Source organism: Bombus pascuorum, chromosome 1, assembly GCF_905332965.1.
Source record: "Bombus pascuorum chromosome 1, iyBomPasc1.1, whole genome shotgun sequence".
Taxonomy (NCBI): Eukaryota; Metazoa; Arthropoda; class Insecta; order Hymenoptera; family Apidae; genus Bombus; species Bombus pascuorum.
Window position 1 is genome coordinate 31,937,086 of NC_083488.1, and position 19,253 is coordinate 31,956,338.

At 37.1% G+C, this 19,253-nt stretch overlaps 1 protein-coding gene and 1 long non-coding RNA gene across 4 annotated transcripts in view; one reads left to right on the forward strand and one right to left on the reverse strand.

The window, feature by feature from the left end:
* Nucleotides 1–19,253, forward strand: part of LOC132910477 (FH1/FH2 domain-containing protein 3) — a 248,971-nt gene that overhangs the window by 154,508 nt on the left and 75,210 nt on the right. For all 3 annotated transcript variants that reach the window (XM_060966223.1, XM_060966218.1, XM_060966210.1), the window contains one exon: nt 9,260–9,318. In XM_060966223.1, the coding sequence (XP_060822206.1) occupies nt 9,260–9,318 (59 nt within the window). The remainder of the gene's footprint in view (nt 1–9,259; nt 9,319–19,253) is intronic.
* Nucleotides 13,813–19,253, reverse strand: part of LOC132910619 (uncharacterized) — a 33,685-nt gene continuing 28,244 nt past the window's right edge. Inside the window, exons 2-3 of the long non-coding RNA XR_009658800.1 lie at nt 14,057–14,213; nt 13,813–13,979 (exon numbers count right to left, since the gene is read on the reverse strand). This is a non-coding gene — a long non-coding RNA (uncharacterized LOC132910619). The remainder of the gene's footprint in view (nt 13,980–14,056; nt 14,214–19,253) is intronic.

The window sequence follows — 19,253 nt, forward strand, 5'->3', positions numbered from 1 at the left end:
TTCAAGAACAGAGCTACGACATGCCTCGAACGTGACTCAGGTTTCGCTTAAATTTAGCCCAACTTGCACTTAACTCGGGTTTAACCTAAATACTCGGATTCAGACTTAATTCGAAGATACTTGAACTTCGACTGAAATTTAGATAGCGAATGAAGAAACTCGGCGAGCACGAAGCGAGTTTAAGCCGATTTACGACGAAATTTTCATGACGATTGTTCCACAGATTCGTTAAATGTGGCATTAAACAGGAAAAGTTGTCTTTTCATTGGCTTATATGGTCTGGAACTAAATTGTATTATACGATACCATAGAGACAAATAATAATAGCGTATTTTATTAAGAAATCGTATAACATCTATTATTTCCTACCAATTTACTTACAAAATTTTACAACTTTATTACTGGATTTGGAAATTTTCATCGCACAACGGTATCCAAAAGATTTTTGCAAACCGATCGTTTTGAAACTATAGCAAGAGGTTACTCGAAACTTTCAGGAATAATTGTTAGAATATCGGGGCCGTTCTGCTGGAAATTTCTCTCCCTTCGATAAGTTTCGAGTAGTTACATTATAGTTTCCGGTAGGCCAATTAGCCCCTGATCCTCGAAAGTTCTGGCTGCTCGAGGTAATTCTGCACGACGCAGCGCGCTTCATGCAGTTTGTATTCGCCTGCGGTTTGACAGCTTGGCATTTTTAATCACCAACGAAATTATGCTCGACTCGTTGAACACACCGTGTGTCTGATAGCTAGGTGGCTTGTTCGTGGCCTGAGCTTCCGGTCAGCCTTTCTTCTCTCTTCTTACGAGTTCGAAACAAGGGCGTTGAACCGTTTCGATCGATTTTGTAAAGCACAGATAGGGTCAAGGATGGTTAATTTATCGATCTGTTTAATCGTTATACCGATGATTTGGTCTTGCAGGACTACGTAGAACTTATTGATTATAATATTTATTGCTCTTTGTGAAATTTGTTTTCATATGTATGGTATTGTGTTCGAAGATTTGAAACACTTGTTGATTGATAATTGTTTGTTGTTAAAAGTTAAATTTATACAAAGAATGAGTTTGATTTATGAAATGTTTATTTAATAGCAGTCTAGCTTGTGAAAGTTAGAATTACTTTTAGAGCTTTCTTTTGTAGTAATTCATCAATTACATAATAATATTAGTAAATTAATAAGTTACAAATAGTGAATTGTATGTTATAGCGCATAATTTTGCAATTCAAAACTTGCAATTCTATAAAAACAATTAATTTGTTTTAATTTGTTAAAATTACAAAAATGTTACAATGCTTTTATTATAGAACTTGTTATTGCGACGCGAAAATGTACTAATTTGTAATTCGTGATTTCTAACGTTTCACTAATAATATTTATTCAGTTGTTTGTGTGAGGAAAAGTGTTCGGGAAGTATGAAAAATTTAATTTATATTTCAAGAGTCTAAAACTTAGGTCTCTAAGTAACTTTCTTCACGCTACTTTTGTTATTACTAGCTAGAAGTACCGATGAATATGATCGTTATTGACAAGAATGAGATAATTTTCTATTTCCCTTCTTTCCTATTCGTTACAGGACACTTAAACGTATTACGAAGAATGCAGTATAGACCACGAAAATATAGATATATTTATACAAAATACTCGATGTGGTTTGATAAATTAAAGGTGAATTTAAAGAAAAGAATATGAAGAAAAGAAAAGAGTAGCAAAATCACAGAATTGGTCGCGACTTAAAAAAATGGTAACAGAAAGTTCTTATGAATATGATTGATGGACTAGATACTAGACTAGATGTCAATTACGCAAAGTGGTACATATAAATATCAACAGTGTTTTTGAAAAAGAATACAATTGAAACGAAGCATTTCTAATCACTAACTTATAGCTGTATTCTTAGTTTCTCTCAGATATACCTTGGATTATGTACATATGTTATAACGCTTTCCTTTACATTATAATAAATTATATTTACGTATACGTGCATGCTATTTATAAAACAGACATAAGTATTTGTGGGAAATAGACGAAAAATGGCAGATTCTTACAATCTAAGGCAAAGTATTTCTACATTTCTTATTGTAAGAACGCGTTACGGTTTATAAAAATGAGAGAAAAGAACTCATTTATTTGATTCTTATCTAATTGGATTAACATCGTTATAGCGGTTCCTTCTACATACATACAAACACGTGTTATGTACTTAAAATGCTTGTATTTCATGTTGTAATATGATTATTCCACGTACGGGACCGTCCTTATTTCTACGTGTGAACCAATAAATCTCAGCTCCAAGCCACTATAAACCCATAAGAGACATCGTCTTAATATCACCTGAAGTAGCTCTCGCAACATGTACTCACCTCATCTCTCTTAACCGTTAACATCTCGTCCAAGTATCTAGCGACTCATCCCGGTAAAAAGACGCTTCTGCCGCGTCTATTTAACGCCACTTCATAACGCTCGAGAGAAATTGGCGCGCGGCAAAGCCGTCGCTCGACGCAAGAGTATCGATAATCGGTACTGGGTGGAAACTTCGCAGACTATCGGTCGCTCCGTTGTCAATTGAAAACCGCTTCGATCCGGGGGTTATCGCGACGAACCTCTTCCTTCGTTCGTTTCTTTTCTCTTTCCCAACCCGTTTCCCTCGATTCCTCCATCGTCGTAGCTTTTCCTTTTTCCCCTCTCTTTTCTCTCTTCTGGTCCAGTTGCGTCCCCTCGGCAGAGTCGCGATTAATGCGCCATTAAAGGAGATTGGAAATCCTTTCGTCGGGGACTTTCGTCGTCGTGCTTACGAACGGCAAAGTTCCCACGAGCATCGACACACACCGTCCAGGATTTTGCATTCCATTTGCAAGGGAACGTTTCCCCACGGCCACTTTTCATTCTCTCGCGGGTGCACTCGGTGCTGGCGAGCTGCGCCGCACCGTCGAGAGGGTGAGATCGCATTTACATGGAATCTCGAGTCGATCTCGAGGAGCCGAGGCAGCGATACGATCGGCTTGTTTTTCCGGGGCAACCGCAGCTCAACGAGGTTCGTTCGAGAGTCGACCGGAGATCGTTGCCAGCCGGATCGAGCACGCAACAACGGTCGTCGCTACTCGTAGAGAAATTTGAAAATAAACCGTGAATGGAGTTGCGGGCGATTTTCGGCGACTCGAGCAGTTCCATTGTTCGCGTGTAGTTTACGTTTGCGGAGTGTCGAGAAATGGTGGATTACGTTTGTTCGGTTTGCGGGACAGCTGAAACAATTAACGAGGATTTTATGTCGAGCTGATTGCCTGTAAATTGGCTGGTTTAAGCCAAGGTGGAGTAGATGTGTTTCGCTAAAGAGTTGTTTGGTCAGTGTTTACGCGTCAATTGAATTTACATACAGCGCTACAAAGAAGAAGATCGCGTCGAATTGATAAGATAAACGGAACGACGTTCGTTTTGTTAAAAATTTGTCGTACAACTAAACGTTGCCTGTAGGCAGAAATTCTTTACGTATTTTTAAGCTACGATAAATGGTTCATATTGTCAAATAAGCATGAGGAGGTTCAAACGATCATCCTCTCTTACACAAAGCAACAATTACGGAGATAATGCTGCGTCCGAATATTAATGTGTGTAACTGTATTTGATACGTTCACTGGGGCAATTTCATTCTTACCTTACAAGGAAATGAATCGTATCAGATTTGAAAGTACAGGAAGTTAGGGAAGATTCCTTACCTATATCTGTAACTATCATTGATCAAGTAATAACCCCGGCGAAAATGCAATCTACTTACCAAGCTTGACAGGTTACCATTAATTTCAGGTAAAACCTTCATTTTGAATTTAAATGAAATTTAGATCTCGCGTGCGGCCGGTCTATTCGATTATGATCAAACTTCAAAGTCTTACGTGAACAGACGTGGCAAAGTTCTGCTAGAGAAATTCCCGTGATATGCTCCTTTGGAAGGGAGATATTTGATGGGGTCTTAAGGAGAACGAGACGGTTAATGACATCGTTTGAAAATTGAGATGATATTTGCTAAAGGTGGTGCATCTAAGGATAAGGAAGTGTATTGTAATTGTAAAAGAGAAGGTTACATGATCCTATAACTTCTAGCTTATCGATTTTATATCATATTATAATTTATCAATATTGTCGATTAGGAAATTATTATGTAAGAGAGCCTAGTATATTAATAACTAATAATATAAAAACCAAGTTTAAGTTAGTATAAAATTAAAGTTTTGCACGGTTCTTTTTAAACACGATTCTATATTCTTCACATACTTTTTACCAAAATCTACCACATACGAACGACTATATGAAAATCGAATTTGTTTAACCAAGCAAGAACCAAGACGTCTTTTACTCTGTACATTATTTACATAAGGTCTCCGAAGCTTGAACCACTTGCCTCTGTAAAGAAGTATTCAACAGTCTGAGATCGTTCGAAGGTCACTGTATGTGTTTGCGCATTCCTTTTCCTGGTATCGATACGAAAATACACCATTTTATTCAAAGATAAAGAATCTGTTTCTCGATGTACAGAACGTTTCTTGTAACCCTTCATAGTCGGAAGGAGGAAAACAATTTTGTAAAATGCCACGACTACGAGGATTTATTCAATTTTTATTTATCATTGTAGGAACGGTACGAAATAAAAAGTGCCACATTCCTACCGAAAATGATAAAACAACTCAACACATGAAAGAATAAGCAGCTACTATCAACATGCATGAGAAGAACTTTTATAAATCTATAATCTAATCTATAAACCAGAACTTCGCAAATCTGTTCTTAACACTTTCGTCCATTTCGTCTGGAAACGACTAGACTCAACGACCATTTTCCTTTCGTCCTTTTCGCTGGAAAGAAATCTTAGTACGTTTATACTTCGCCGTTCCGCAAAGCCCACGTTAAATTCAATCCGATTCTTCCCCTACCCTTCACCTACGTATCTTTCGAATAACTTTCGAAACTTCCATCTCGACTATCGCGAGATCGAGATTCTACTTTCCACGAGCACACGAGCTTGCCCTGTTCGTCCGTTGACGTGTGTTGTCGGCCAATTACCGCGGAACAATACGGGGCAATTACGCGAGCGAAGATTGAACGCAACGCGAAAAAGAGAAGGAAACTGCGGTCTGTTTACGTGGAAACATAAACGGCGACGAGGATGTCGTCGGAAGCGACTGCCGACATTGAACTTGGCCCCGTGCCGGAAAGTTTTTAATTTATTCGAGCAACCCCTGTCCCCGTGAGTCAACTCTCTTAAGGGAATCCAAGGAGTCGTTCCACGGCTTCTTTTCCCTCGATTCACATGGAAATGGTTTGTTTACGGGATAACCGGGGCCGCGAGGCAAGAGCCAAGCCAGGATCAAAAGTTTTGCTGCCGGGCGCGGATATGATCCCCGGGATTGCTTAAAACTTCGTGATATTTTTCAATCGCGTCTCAACGAACTTCGTAATTCGTGTATTAACGACACGCATTTAATCTTCAACGGGCCGATGCTCTTTGATACGGAATAAATCGAGAAATGGAGATTGAATCTTTTGAATTGTCGATGCTCGTGATTTAGGATGGATTTTTGTTTGATGCTTTTCGTATAGGACAACTTCTTTCCAAATATATCTGTAATTATTTCGTATACCCCTTGATACTGTATGGGGTAGGCGTTTTTAGGTGTAGCATGTATGTATATCAACGATCTATAATCTTTTAAAAGATGCTGATAGTTTCAACACGGGGAAGATTTTTCTAGGTGTAGAATATATACGCACGAGATGTGGAATACATGCATATATAAATATTATGGCTAAATTTCTGCTTAGAAAACGACATTCCATATACATCAGTCTGGTAGATTATTCTACATAAATTCTATGCTCTTGAAAGCAACGATTCGAAATTAGGTGGAGATGCACTTGTGAGATATGTAAATCGCTATTGGAATGATTTATTTATGAAGTATGTAATGCATGCATCATTGTGATTTGTTTCTTATTAATTAACTTGTGATATTCTTAATTATTAACTTCGATATGCTCGTTTATGGAATACTATAGTTCTGTTATGAGTAAAGGAAACGAATAATTATTCTTTCACGTTGTACACACTTTCCTGAAAAAGAGAGTAGGCACTTTAAATCGTGGAAATCCATTTAATTAGGAAGCCTATACTTGCACTCGTTCGAAATCAAAAAGAAGGAAAAATTATTCGCATTTTTCTCATTTAAATATATGTGTTCGTAAATAGAGATATCTCTGATTAGTAGAACATGGTGCAGCGGATTTTTAGAAACCTACAGTGACGATCATAAAATATTAAATTATATTTGTACAAGAAATTGTAAACGATACTAAAGTTTCAATAAAAAGATAGAGATATCTCAAAGTTCTAAAATTATATTGAAAAATCAAATTACAAAGATCATTATCAAATTTGGGAAAACGAATATGTTACAAGGATAGAATGGTCAACGATATATAATACGATATAGAACTTATTCTTTAATTCTATTTATTCCATTTATTTAATCATTTGCATAATCCTGTTTATATGGGTATTGAAATTTTGGCCAGATCTTTTATACCCGATGAAAGAGATCTATTTCCTTCAATGGCTAGCTCTAAGGACTAGACTTTGGTACGTAACAGATCTAAATCACACATAGCTTCAAAGTCTTAATGTACTACAGATGCAAGTGTCTCCAAGGACCGAGAGCTAATATTGGAATTTGTAGATTGGAAATTCTACAGGTGCTGGAGGTATTTGGAGTCACCGGAGGTATCAAAGCTACGAGAGGCATTTAGGATGTACGCAAGTTCTACCCGTACCTATGTGAGCCATCCAGAATGTGTTCAGATTCCAGGATTATTAAACTCCTATGAAATATCGAAATATTTCTGTTGTCGTGGAAAGAAAGCTTTAAACGTTGCAGCTTTAAACGTTGCAAGATTAACAAGTAGCCAGCATTTTTAGAATCACGAATGACTTAGATTTCTGGAAGCATTAGAGCGTATGAAGTTCCCAAATTCTCCAAATTCGAAGGTTGTCGAGAAAGGTTTCCAAAGTCTAGCGACGCAAAGGAGCCATAGTCTTCAAGGTCCCAGGGTACCAAGGTATGCCAAGAGTGCTCGAGATCCTAGGATCGTCGAATTAATATTGCTAAGATCACGATGTACTTCAAAATTTTGATGCTTGAGAAACAAACTCTAATGCCTTCGTTACTCTCGATTATTGACGATCATGGGTGTTTCTGACTTCTGAATATTAGAACTTCCGTGATCCACTTGGATCGGATCCTTGGAGAACCTGGAATCTGGGAGTACCTGATAGAATCTCGCAATTAGTAGAAACTGTATTGACCCGTGATGAGAGTAATCTGTGATTCACATGCGCCTATTATATATCAAATTATATTATGTCTATTTTATTAATGAATTTTGGTATTGCTACAATCAAACTTTATTTGGAATTGGGCTAGCGATAAAAATGTTACTTTCTGCAAACTCATACTTTATACTACTAGACAAAACCATGGAATTATTTTTTTAATTGTACTTATACTAAATTTCCTGCTAATCTGTATTAATTCAAAATTAATGTTATAGTATAAATATCAATAGTAACTTTTTTTAATTTGATAGATTCTCGTCGAACAAGTTGCCTAAGGTGATAAGAAATCTATGCTGTCTTCTTATTAAATTTTTCAATTTTATGCTGCACGTATCTAATGCTTCCAAACTTCTGACTGATAGAGAAATTAAGAAAATTAAAAAGAATCAAGATCTCAATTAAGAAACTTTTCCTTTCTTATTAATTAACAATAATAAAACCACTACTTCCCCAATATTTTTGTAAATAATATTTTTGACATTGCACACTAGAATTTGGACCAGTTTTACATACACAACGTCAAACGAAATACATATGCAAGAAGTCAAGCAAATGTAATTCCTAAGCACAATGCACATAGCTTTACTTTTGTCTCGCAAGAATCTCACCCCCTTCCTAAACACTGCAGCGTTTCTAGTCTGTACAGTTGCGGCGATGCACACAGCTCGGCGTTAGAAAAACGATTTCTCATCACGGCTTTGAAATTTTCATGAAGACAGCGTACACAATCGCGCTTAATCGGGGATCGATCTCCGGAGACCCTCGCGCTCGCGCTAGAATCGCGGCCGGTGCAGCGTGTTCCGCGAACGACGGGGCATTTGCACACGACCACGTCGCCCCGTGTCTCGGTCTCCTCTACGTACGTGTTTAGCTTGTGGGAAAAGCAAAACGCGTAATCGCGCTCCGTCTCGCTCGTTTAACGAGCGGAAACATTATTAACGCGCGCGTACGTAGCCGACTTTTTTGCCCCGGATGTGTTTGACGCTCGCTCATGCCGCCGTGCCGGTGTCTTCGTCTTCTCTCTTTTCTGGTCTCCTCTTCGTCCTCCCTGGCACCCCTCGGTCTTTTTTCCTTGTTCTTCTTCCTCGTCTTCTCGTCCTCGTCTGAAATCCTTTGTGCACGCGGTCGCCGTAGTTTCTCAGGGACGCGTGGCGTGGGAAGGTTCGCAGGGCCTTAAAGTTCGCCGCGGCTAGCCAAGGTGCACGAGGCAGATTCCGAGCGGAGCCACTCTAACCCAATTCGTGTCGCGCCGAGCCGCGTTCTATACGGCGAGCCGGTGCAAGCGTTGTGCAAGCGCTCACGCAGCCTCAATTAAGTAATTACCGACCGGCAGGCTCGATTAATTCACAACGAATAATTAGTATCGGCCCATCGTCTAAGAGGTAATTACGCGATGTCCCGATGATTTTTCAGCCACGGGCACCCGCGACGTTCTTCGAATGCTTAACCCATTTTTTGACCGGCGTGTTATTGGTTAGTACTATTGGATCAGGAAATGGCCAAGAATTGAAAATCGAGACACAGTTGGTCGACATGAAAGATTTGCTAATATGGTGACGTATAAAAGTACTTGGTCGCTTGAAAAATACACGGGGAAAACGTAACTAGTCTATTTTTGTTGACTTTATGATTCTGACATCATCTCGCTATGATTAGGTTCATCCATTAAGTTCAAAAGTACAATTCTCCTAAAAGTAAATGACGCATTTATACAATTTTGTGAACGATATCAATTTTATAACAATCGATGTTTTTTAATTATTCATAATTCTAATTCAATGAACAGGAATTGTTTATACTATTTAAATTATAAATATATAATATACAAATTTTGAATAGTTAATCGATCATTAATGTCGTTCTCTATTTTCCTCTGTTACAGCCGAAAAAATTCGATCGTCCTCAGGACACAGCTGTCTGTGAGGGTGCATACTATCATAGGTGAGTACATCCGAGACTCGATTCGAATCTAGCCACAGGCTCCCACGATCCACTTGGATGGATCATCCGATTCACGACGATTCCCCGACCTCTAACCAGCATCGCTGGGTCAAATCTTGCTCCACTTACTGCGTTTCGGTCCGATGATCGATAAAGAATCGTTAGCCACATAGGAAATATCGTTTTCTCGAATCATTGACACTGATTCATGAATCATCCATATAATAATGATCAAACGTGAGAGATTAGATGTACATAGGTATATCGAGGTTCGAAAGAGTGGGATTACTAGTTGTAAAAATAATTAGAAATTCTTTTGGAAATATAAAAGTGAAACTGTTTAGGAAATGGAATATATTCAGCTTTTTTACTATTTTTTTTCAATATTCATTTTAGTTTTGTTGAAAATATTAATATTCCCGACAAAATATAGTCTTTATTTATTTTAACTTTTGACATTTTATTAAAAAGTATCAAGTTACGATTTTAATAAAAGTTCATTTAATAAAGCTCCAGTCAAATTTTACCATACAGGAACGGTGAAATATTTCGCTGACAAATTTGAAAACAATATATCTTTTATTCAATGTGTACGTGATTTCAATTTTTTGATTATAAAATTCATATTATTTTACGATAAATAGGTATATTTATGTTAGTCATGTATATTACAGACATAAATGTATATCATATTAATACATCACAATAGGTAATTTATAATTACATAGAAATATTATATGAATCGATAATTTTAACCATACGATTATCGCTACCCAGCGATACTCGTATTGTTAGATTCTGCAAACGATATTTCCGTTATGTTAAATCCAACTAATTATCGCATAAAGGATATCATATGCATAAACAACATCGAATAAGCTTTCGTTCGTTTTTACTCGAGCATTTGCCATCTACTAACGATAAACATATGGATTTAGTGACAGTGCGAGAAATCGCAATGTATTTTATTGAATCAGGATTAAAGGATCATTAATTGAAACGTTTTGTCCTTTCGTCATTCATAAATAGCGTATAATCAAATTACACGTCTGAAATCCGCGTTCGTTAACAACCAATGACACGGATCGTATCATATTGCGTGATTATCGTTCACCAAGGAGACCTGAATCAATTTTCGAAAGAGAACAAGTCACGAACCCCTATAGCCGACTCGAGGAAAGATCTAATGTAACGTTACTGTCCGAGATATGTAATTCTTTTTGATGAAAACGTCGCACAGAGTAATGACCAGTGTATAAAGTGCAGAACAGTGTAGCGGCGACAAAAATCGGCCTAGGGCTTCGCTAGGGAGTACAAGCCATTAATCACCGTGACAGGTGATGGTTAACCACGCAATGTCGAATAAAAACTGTGCCCGCTGACCGCGATGCAGTTTCTTTTTCAACCCGCGACTCATGCAGCGAATGTGACTTCGCAATGGAGAATAATTGTGTAAAGGCAATCGTTGATTATATGAACACTTTTCATTTTGAATACGTGATCATACAGTTGATATTAACATTCTTCTTTCATTGTCGTTGATGGAATAATTCGATGGGAAAATAGAGTGATAGATACGATATATAGTTAGATATATTACCCCCTGCAATTTATAATTCGTCATAGCAATTCATTTTTACGTAATATGCCGCACGGATTTACTTATGCAAGCATAAACTGTATCAAATAAGCGGAATAAACATATTGGATAATGTGTTACGTTTCTATATATAATATTAATTGTTAATTAATGTGTCGAAATTAGATATCGCTAAAAATTGTATGTCGAATTTTCAATAAGAAATTGAGTATTTCGATTACAATAATTCATCTTTTAACGATTGTTAGATTAAACTGATCGTCGCGGTCTGAACGATCTCATTGTTGTTTCCATAGGTATTTATAAAATCTTTAGATAGGTAAATATAAAATCTTTAGATTTTCATTTTCTATATGTAATTGCCCACCAGAATTTTGATTGAATCTAAATAGAAGTGAAACTACATTTTCTCGTTGTCAAAAGCCAACCTCTTTCATTTCCTAGCAGTTCGAAAAAAGGAGGAGAAATAACAAAAAGCAGAGAAGCAGTACCTTCCCCAATCACAGGATGACTCGCGAATCCAATTTAACCTTCTTTTCACCATTACAAAGCATTACGTACCAACGACGAATCCTTTTCCCCGATTCAAGCAGGAAAAGTATGTCGGAAGGCCGAGTGCTTAACAATACACCCCGTTGAAACGTAATTGGAAAAGCGATTACACGAAGCTAACTTCGTCGAAATTACTAATTCCATTAAGCAATTACAAACATTCTCGAATCGTTTCCGTAGATTCTACGCGACATAATATTTTTGTGGCAACGCATTCGTAATTATTTCGGATTTGTCGCTATCGTTGTCTACGTCATCTTCGTCGTCGGCAGCGTCGTCGTGGAACGACTGAAAGGCGTTCTCGACGCTCGAGGCGGTTGGTCGGCCCCGTTAAATCATAATATTACCGAGGAAAATTGAATCGTGCGGCACGCGACGAGATTTCCCGCTAAAATCACCGTGAAAATGGGTCTTCGCCGGTTCTTCGTGCTGTCGACGAAAACGTAGCCGCGTCGCCTTTTTCTGGCGCACAGAGAAAGAGGGGAAAAAAAGATTGATCGCCGCGAGGCGATCAAGCCAGCACCGGCGAAACATCTTATTTTGTCAATCCCCGGGAAAAGACGGCGGCCGGTCGGTCGAGTTGAAATTCAACGAGGCGGGAGGAAAAAAATGTAATAAATGATCGGTTGTTACGACGGCGCCTGGCGAAGCAGAAGCGTGATTCTATGTTACTTTTTGTCCATGTTAAAACGTTTTCTCTCCACGAGATTTAAATATTAAATCGCAAATGTAGAGACGTTGGATTACTTTTAGATGTTAAACGTAGAAGTTTTTGTACGATATATAATTTTATCTTCAATTTTTTTTTTTTTTTTTTTGATTAGTATTTTATATAATTCGAGCTTGATTTGTGTAAGATCGTCGCGGTATGTTTTTTTTTCTCTTCCTCTTCATACATTTTTTCTCGTAGAAATTTAAATATTCCAATTTGTATATATTATATTTATATTATTTTTAAAAATTGCGCGTGGAATCTTTTACACATATAGTATGTATTTTTATTTCCAACTTACCTGTTATTCGAGTTTTATTATCGGTGATCATTATCATTTATCTTTGTCTCATTTGTATGTTCTTATAAATTACATAACACTTTAAACCGAAAATCCAACTGTACGAACTTTCCTTCTATCTACTGTATATACATATATTCATTAATCTGTTTTTACAACACAAAGACGAGTAATTGAAAGAACGGAGGCGAGATGTTTCCCAAACGAGCGTCGTAATCTCGCAATTTGGAGTTCGTAAAATTCGGTTAAGTGAATTCTAGTTTCTTTTGAAACACAACGCGCACAATAGCCGATTCTCCTCATTATTTTTTAACGAACAGAGAGAGATTTATTTCCCAATATATTCCGTACGAGCTCCTGATCGTCGATAAAAAGTTGTGGCGCGAATTTTATCGCAACGCGTTGTTATTTCAGTCGAGAGCGTGACTACGTTGCCTTTCGTGCTGTAGCATATTGTGCCGATCTATGTGTGTGCTTGTACAAGTGTAACCGATCTAACTAAGTGTAATCGTGATTGTCCTCATATTTGAGTGCATTCAATCTTGAGTATGTTGTTGCATCAAGCGCGTGCGTCGTGAAATTTAAGTCTGTCTAATAGGAATTACTCAAACGAACCCTTATACATTCTTATCGCGTTTTCCTTTACACCAAACTTTACGTCATCTTGAATCGTTGCAACTTTTTTACGCCTTATGAACATTATTTAAATACTGTTAGTAATTGATTATTATTCGATAATATACAATTGATAATGTGTTGAGATTAAGCTGCGCTCGTCGGTTCATTTCCGATTGACAATTGCGTCCTTCTATGTTGAAATATCTTTTAGGTTTGAGAATGAAATGGAAAACTCTTCATTAACATATATATTCTTCGAAACCATTAAAATCCTTTATTGAAACGAGAGTAAGAACGAGACGCAAAAGTTGAAAGAATCCAGCAGGTTTAAAACAGATCTTTGATGAAATATTTCGAAATTTCTAACAGAATGCATAATAGGAAAATATTCTTTGGTTTTGTAAATTTAAAACATACAACTAATCTCTGTGTAAATAACGAATCTTGGAAACGCAAATTTGAAAAATAATTGTATAATCAGTACTAGTTGCAATCTTCATGTATGTTGATGAAAATCATAATTCTACTATCTTGACTTATTTATAAAGTAAGATAAGATAAACGTACATAGATTAAAAAAAAAAAAACGCTCAAAGAACATGCACGCAAAATTTGCTTTCTTAAATTTACCGTCGATGTAAGAATGTACATAAGTTCCAGATTTCAACGTTTAAAACTCTAGTTATTAGAATCATTTTTATTTTAAACAAACTTAAATTAAATGATCGAAAAGCGTAAAAGTTCGTTTACGATAAAAATATCAAAATAATACACTGATATATCGTTTGCCGGTCTTTTGTCACAGCGTTACGCGCATTGACTCGTGGAGAAGTTGACTCAACGGCAACGTTGCGTTTTTAGCAGAAAAATTCTTTCCTCTGAAACAGACGGTAATTAAACGGACGTTAAAACGTGATAGAGTTTCTTAGCGGGTGCTCGTTCAGCTTGTTATTACGTTTGAAATCGGTCGTCGGGCTACCTCTAATTACATGCGTCCGTCTGAGAGAAGCTAAGGAGGTGACGAGTAATTAAAAGTGATGAAGTTGTTGTCTAGAATGTCGGCGACGAGATGGACGTACGGGTTTTTGCAAATTGAGTCGAAGCATCTGTCGCTGTAATGAAAAGAAACGTGTTGAGTTACGAACAGTTTGATATGTACAATGAAGTAATCTTAGCAAGAATCTAAAGGAAACTTGATGACTTTCTTTCCCGTAACACTTGTTACTAGTTAGAATATATATATTGAAAATTCTTATTACAATTTTCAAATGGAATAACTTTATTGTAATAAAATACTCGTTAATTTAAATAATTTTCTCCTGTTGTTCAGGGACTTTAGATTTAGATATTTGGTCTTCTTTCTTATTTATTAAATGTAATAAAATAATTTATCATCATGACTTTCTTGCACGATTGAAGTAACATTACTCGTGAAATTTTACAAATTGCAGATTACAAGGTTACAATAAATGAAATTACAAGTGTATAAATGCTCTCGTCGTAGCAGTGACAATTTAATAAACATATTAATTTTATACATTACAGACCATCTAATTGCCCTATTGTTCCATTTGCTATAAAACAGCAAAATTGTGCAATAGAAATTTATAACTTGGATAGAATTTATCGATCCTTGAATATTATTATTTATTGTATAAGAGAGTTCAGCATTTGCATTATAATCCAAAGAAACAAGGATGTTGACTTGTTCAGATTCAATATACAGAAATAAACAATTATCCATTCGCTATAAATTAACAAGAAAAATATACAATATCTTTGGCATTTATTTTTACAATATATATAAATAATCATCGCTAAACTTTCGAGTAACTGATTGAAATAACTGGCTATCTGAAATAACTCTATCGTTGGTTGATACAATTATTATCTGCGCAAGCAAAAAACCACAGAGTATCGACGACAAAGAATTCTTCAGAATGAAATTGCTCAATCGAACAACTGGAACCGAGTTCCCAATCGTTTTCCACGGTCCGGGAACAAAAAATCGTTCAATTATCGTAGAATTCGATCCTGCACGCGGTCTCGCTAAACCAATTAAGCAACGCTGGGAAATGAGTCTACCATGTCGATCGCAGAAACAGAAAACGCTAACTAACCGCTGCGCGATTCAAGTTTGGCAAATCGAACGACACGAAAACCTCGGGCTCGCGTCTGGTCGTCCCGCAGAATTCACCTGCGGGCCGTAGCCGTTCGTTGAACCCTACGAAGTTGGTGGAGGAGAGATGATCGAAGGTCCAGAATAAGCGGCTGAAAAAAAGAGGAGGACGAAAAAAGAAAAGGGCGGAGGAAGGAGGAGCGGAAGCCGACGTGGACCGTGTCGTTTTACATATTTTAACGGTGCTTCGTGTACCTTCGTCTCTCGCGAAACCTGTCGGCCCTTTCGCTTATTCTCGATATTTCGTCGTTTCCTGGCCGCGTCTATATTTCAACGGCACCACGGCCTGTCCACCCTCGATGGGGGAAACGGCTGTCTTTAATACGGATGATTAAAGCAACGTAAATCATCGGAGGCGTGTCTACTGCAATTGTTCGATTTCTTTAATTGCTGATTCGTGACACACGGGATTGAATAATTCCAGTGCCTTCGAGCAAATTGAATCCTTTAATTCGCGAGTTGTGCAACTTTGTTCTTCTTCGTATTTAAGATATAGCATGGTGTACTTGCATTGTACCTTGTGGAACTTGTTCAGATTTATTGTATTATACTTGTATTCGTATAATTGAAAGATTTGTAATAATGTAAATATAGACTGAATATTTAAATAGTATCTGTTAGAAGAGAAAGAAAAGTATTGGTGTCATATTTAATAGCGTAAAAGTTTATTACTACGAATATTAGTTGTCTATGAATTTTAAGTACGTTTGAATAAGTAATTTGAATTTCATTAGTTTTGAATTGATTCCTGTTGGTTTACACAAGTTCCTTTATTTATTTTTATTTAGAAGTTGAAGTTAGTGAGTTTCGTAAGATTAGTCAGAAAGGAAATTGAAATTAAATTGAAATTTACAGAGGATTTTTTAAAATTTATTCCCGAGTACTTTATTTTCTCGTTCTTCCGAAAGATCTTCTTTGATACTTCGCTCCCTTCTTTTGGGTCGCAGAAAAAAAGGATATAAAATATATTTGTACGGTTCTACTAATTGAGTACACCATTCATTTTCTCTTTCGCACGTTCCAGATTCAATTTTCTATCATTCCGTTTTTTCTTTTTTTTTTTTTTTTTTTTGTACGTTTCATAATTATAGGACAAATATTTTTTTCCGCGCAAATTACACAGAAGTTCCTTATAGGCAATAAATTGGACGTACTTTTTTTCTCTCCTTAATTCGTCCGTTGGGCAAAAACAATCGTTTCACTGGTCATCGATCGACGAGTGGGCAAAATGGCCTCGTGTAATGATTTGCTCGTTTTAATTTTGCCCTGGAGCAACGCCAGTTCCTCTTGTAAAATTTTCGATCCCGTTATTAGTAATTTGCTCGTTAATAATCGAGCTCTTTGCGGCCTCGTCCATTGGACAAGGCCACGGAATTTAGCGTGTTCGCCAAACTCGTAATCAAACAATTTTCTTAAATCTAAATACGAACCACTATATATATGAGAAACCAGGTAGAATCATCGATTCCTAATTAAATCGACAAACTTAGAACATCTTTGATACGAACGACTAACTAAAATAATAATCGTAAAAGCCGCGAATCTTCCGTTGAAAATGACGGTAGTCGATATGGATTATCATAATTACTAAGGAGAAATTTCGATCCTTTAGAAAGTTAGTAGGATATTAGTGTTGTTAGTTGTGAAGAAGCGCAGATCCTCCGCTAGAGATTACGTTAATGTAATTTTAATATCGTTATAATCGCATAAATGAATTGTATAAGTGGTGGTTTCGATAGGTTTGCCGTTAATATTAGTAATTATAAAAATTGTAGATCTCCAGTAGAGATTACGGTAATCGGCGGCAATTAATGCAAGAACGGAAGAAGACTTGCTGTAGGAAACGCTTCCAAAGTGAGCTATGTTTCGCACGCATCACGCGACACGTGGAATCGGATTTCGTACACCCTCAGCAACTCTAGTCTGGTCTATTCGACCTTGAAATAGACTTCATCTTTACCGCTTTCTTGGCATTTTCTTTGCATGTTGAAATTCTTGTCGATTACGGAGATACTTTGCGAATTTATTTGTCTTTGCTGTCTTAAACTCCGCGTCGTTTGGATATGCGATGTTAGTCATTTAATTTATTCATTTTTCTTTGCTTCTTCTTCCACATGGATTTGGATAGTTGATTTAAAAAGTATAAATGGAATATGTAAATCGATATTCGATTGATTGTAATTAGTTATTTTTCCACTAGAAGCTTTAAAAGTATAGAACGATTAATCGATCCTGAAAATTTAATTCTTTTTTCTTACGTTGTCTTCCATTTTATCGAATCATTTTTTATGAAAATTCTTATAGTATATTTTTCGTTTTCCTCCTCATTATAGTAACTTAATTTGTTTGCATTTTATCTTTATTAGAAAATTTGTTGGGAAATACTTGAAAATTTGTTCAGTTCGTCCGAAAATGTTAAAAATATTCCTATCCTAATTTGAATAATTCTTTTTGGAATTGCCTCTCCTTTGTATTTTAGTCGCTCGTCTTCAAAAATTTATTTGAACATGCTACAATTTAAAAATTAGGGCTATATTCTTGTATTAATACATTCGATTAATTAAAAACTCGTGTGGTATAATTACGGAGTTGGTAACTGGTCGTTTATGCGAGCAACGAGCATGTTGGCTGCTGCTTAAGATCACACCAAGCGTAACATAGTCGACACCTCGCGTATTGCGCGCCATTTTCTTCCTAGCGTCACTCGCAAAATTCTTCGTCTTAGAGGCAAGTAACAGCTATAGAAGTTCTTCATTTTTTGCGTTTTCAACATGCTTTGCCGCCTCTGACAGAGATGGTCCAATTAAAATCGTCGTTCTTTCTTTGAAAATATGAACGTGATTATAGAGAACGGTAGTAAAACCAGTCTAAAATTTGACGATTCTTAATAAACATTATTTTCGCCGTATTTTCCATGTTGAAAATTTTCCTATTTCAAAGAAATTTTATAAATTTGGGCATCTTTCTTTGTATCCGTGTTATACAATTCCTCGCTTCTACAATTTAATTGTAAATCGCACATTTTCCGCTTGTACAACATGCATCGATAGGTGCGATACAGCTGTCGGACGAAATTATAATCTCCGACGTTTCTTGCTCTTTTGAGTATTAATAGTGACGAATTAAAAAACGAGTAACGTTAGCCAAAGTGAATTAGTCATAGCGAATTAATCAAACTACGCAATAAAAACCGTGATTCGACGTCCTTTCAGCTTCGCCTGTAATTATCATCGACTAGCTAATTCAACAATATCAAAGGAAATCAGAAAACTCGCAAAGATCATAACGATTACCCCAAACTCGTATACAAGGACGTTCTCGCTTTCTCGATTTTTAGTGTCGTAACGATGCGCTGCACTGGCACACGCTACCTAACGTAGAAACTCAATGGAAAAAGGATCCAGCGGAGTTGCAACGCGGCGTTACGAACCAGTGAGCTTGCTTAACGTCTCGAACAGAGAGGACCCGACGTTCGTAGGGTAAAAGGAGACAGGTTTCTGCTTATATGGTCACTGATTACGAAGGGGCCAAGGGCCCGAGGGCCTTGGGACCGCTATTCTTAGAAGATGGGTCCTTCCACCTCTCTTTCTCGAACTCGTTGCTTCCTTATCTTCCTTCTTCTTCGTCCTCTTGCCTTATGCTCCTGTCTACTTTTCTCTCTCGAGCTACTCCCTCGGCACACTGCTCGATTCTGACTCTTTCGTCTCGTACGCGGCCCCTACAGCGATTCCTAATTACTTGTGCTCGCATATGTCCGTCTCTGTTTCACCCTTTACCTCTCCCCTTTAGGCCGTAACAGGCCGACATGCATAATGCATTTAAAGATCGCGTGATAGCAGTCGATTATGCGGTCGCGCGGGTCTCCTTTTCCGCGAAAGGAGTCGCGAATTGGGATCCGTAAACCGTGAGTCGAAGAACACGAGGGCGTGGCGCGCGAAAGAAAGAAACACAGACGAACAGATAAGACCGTATG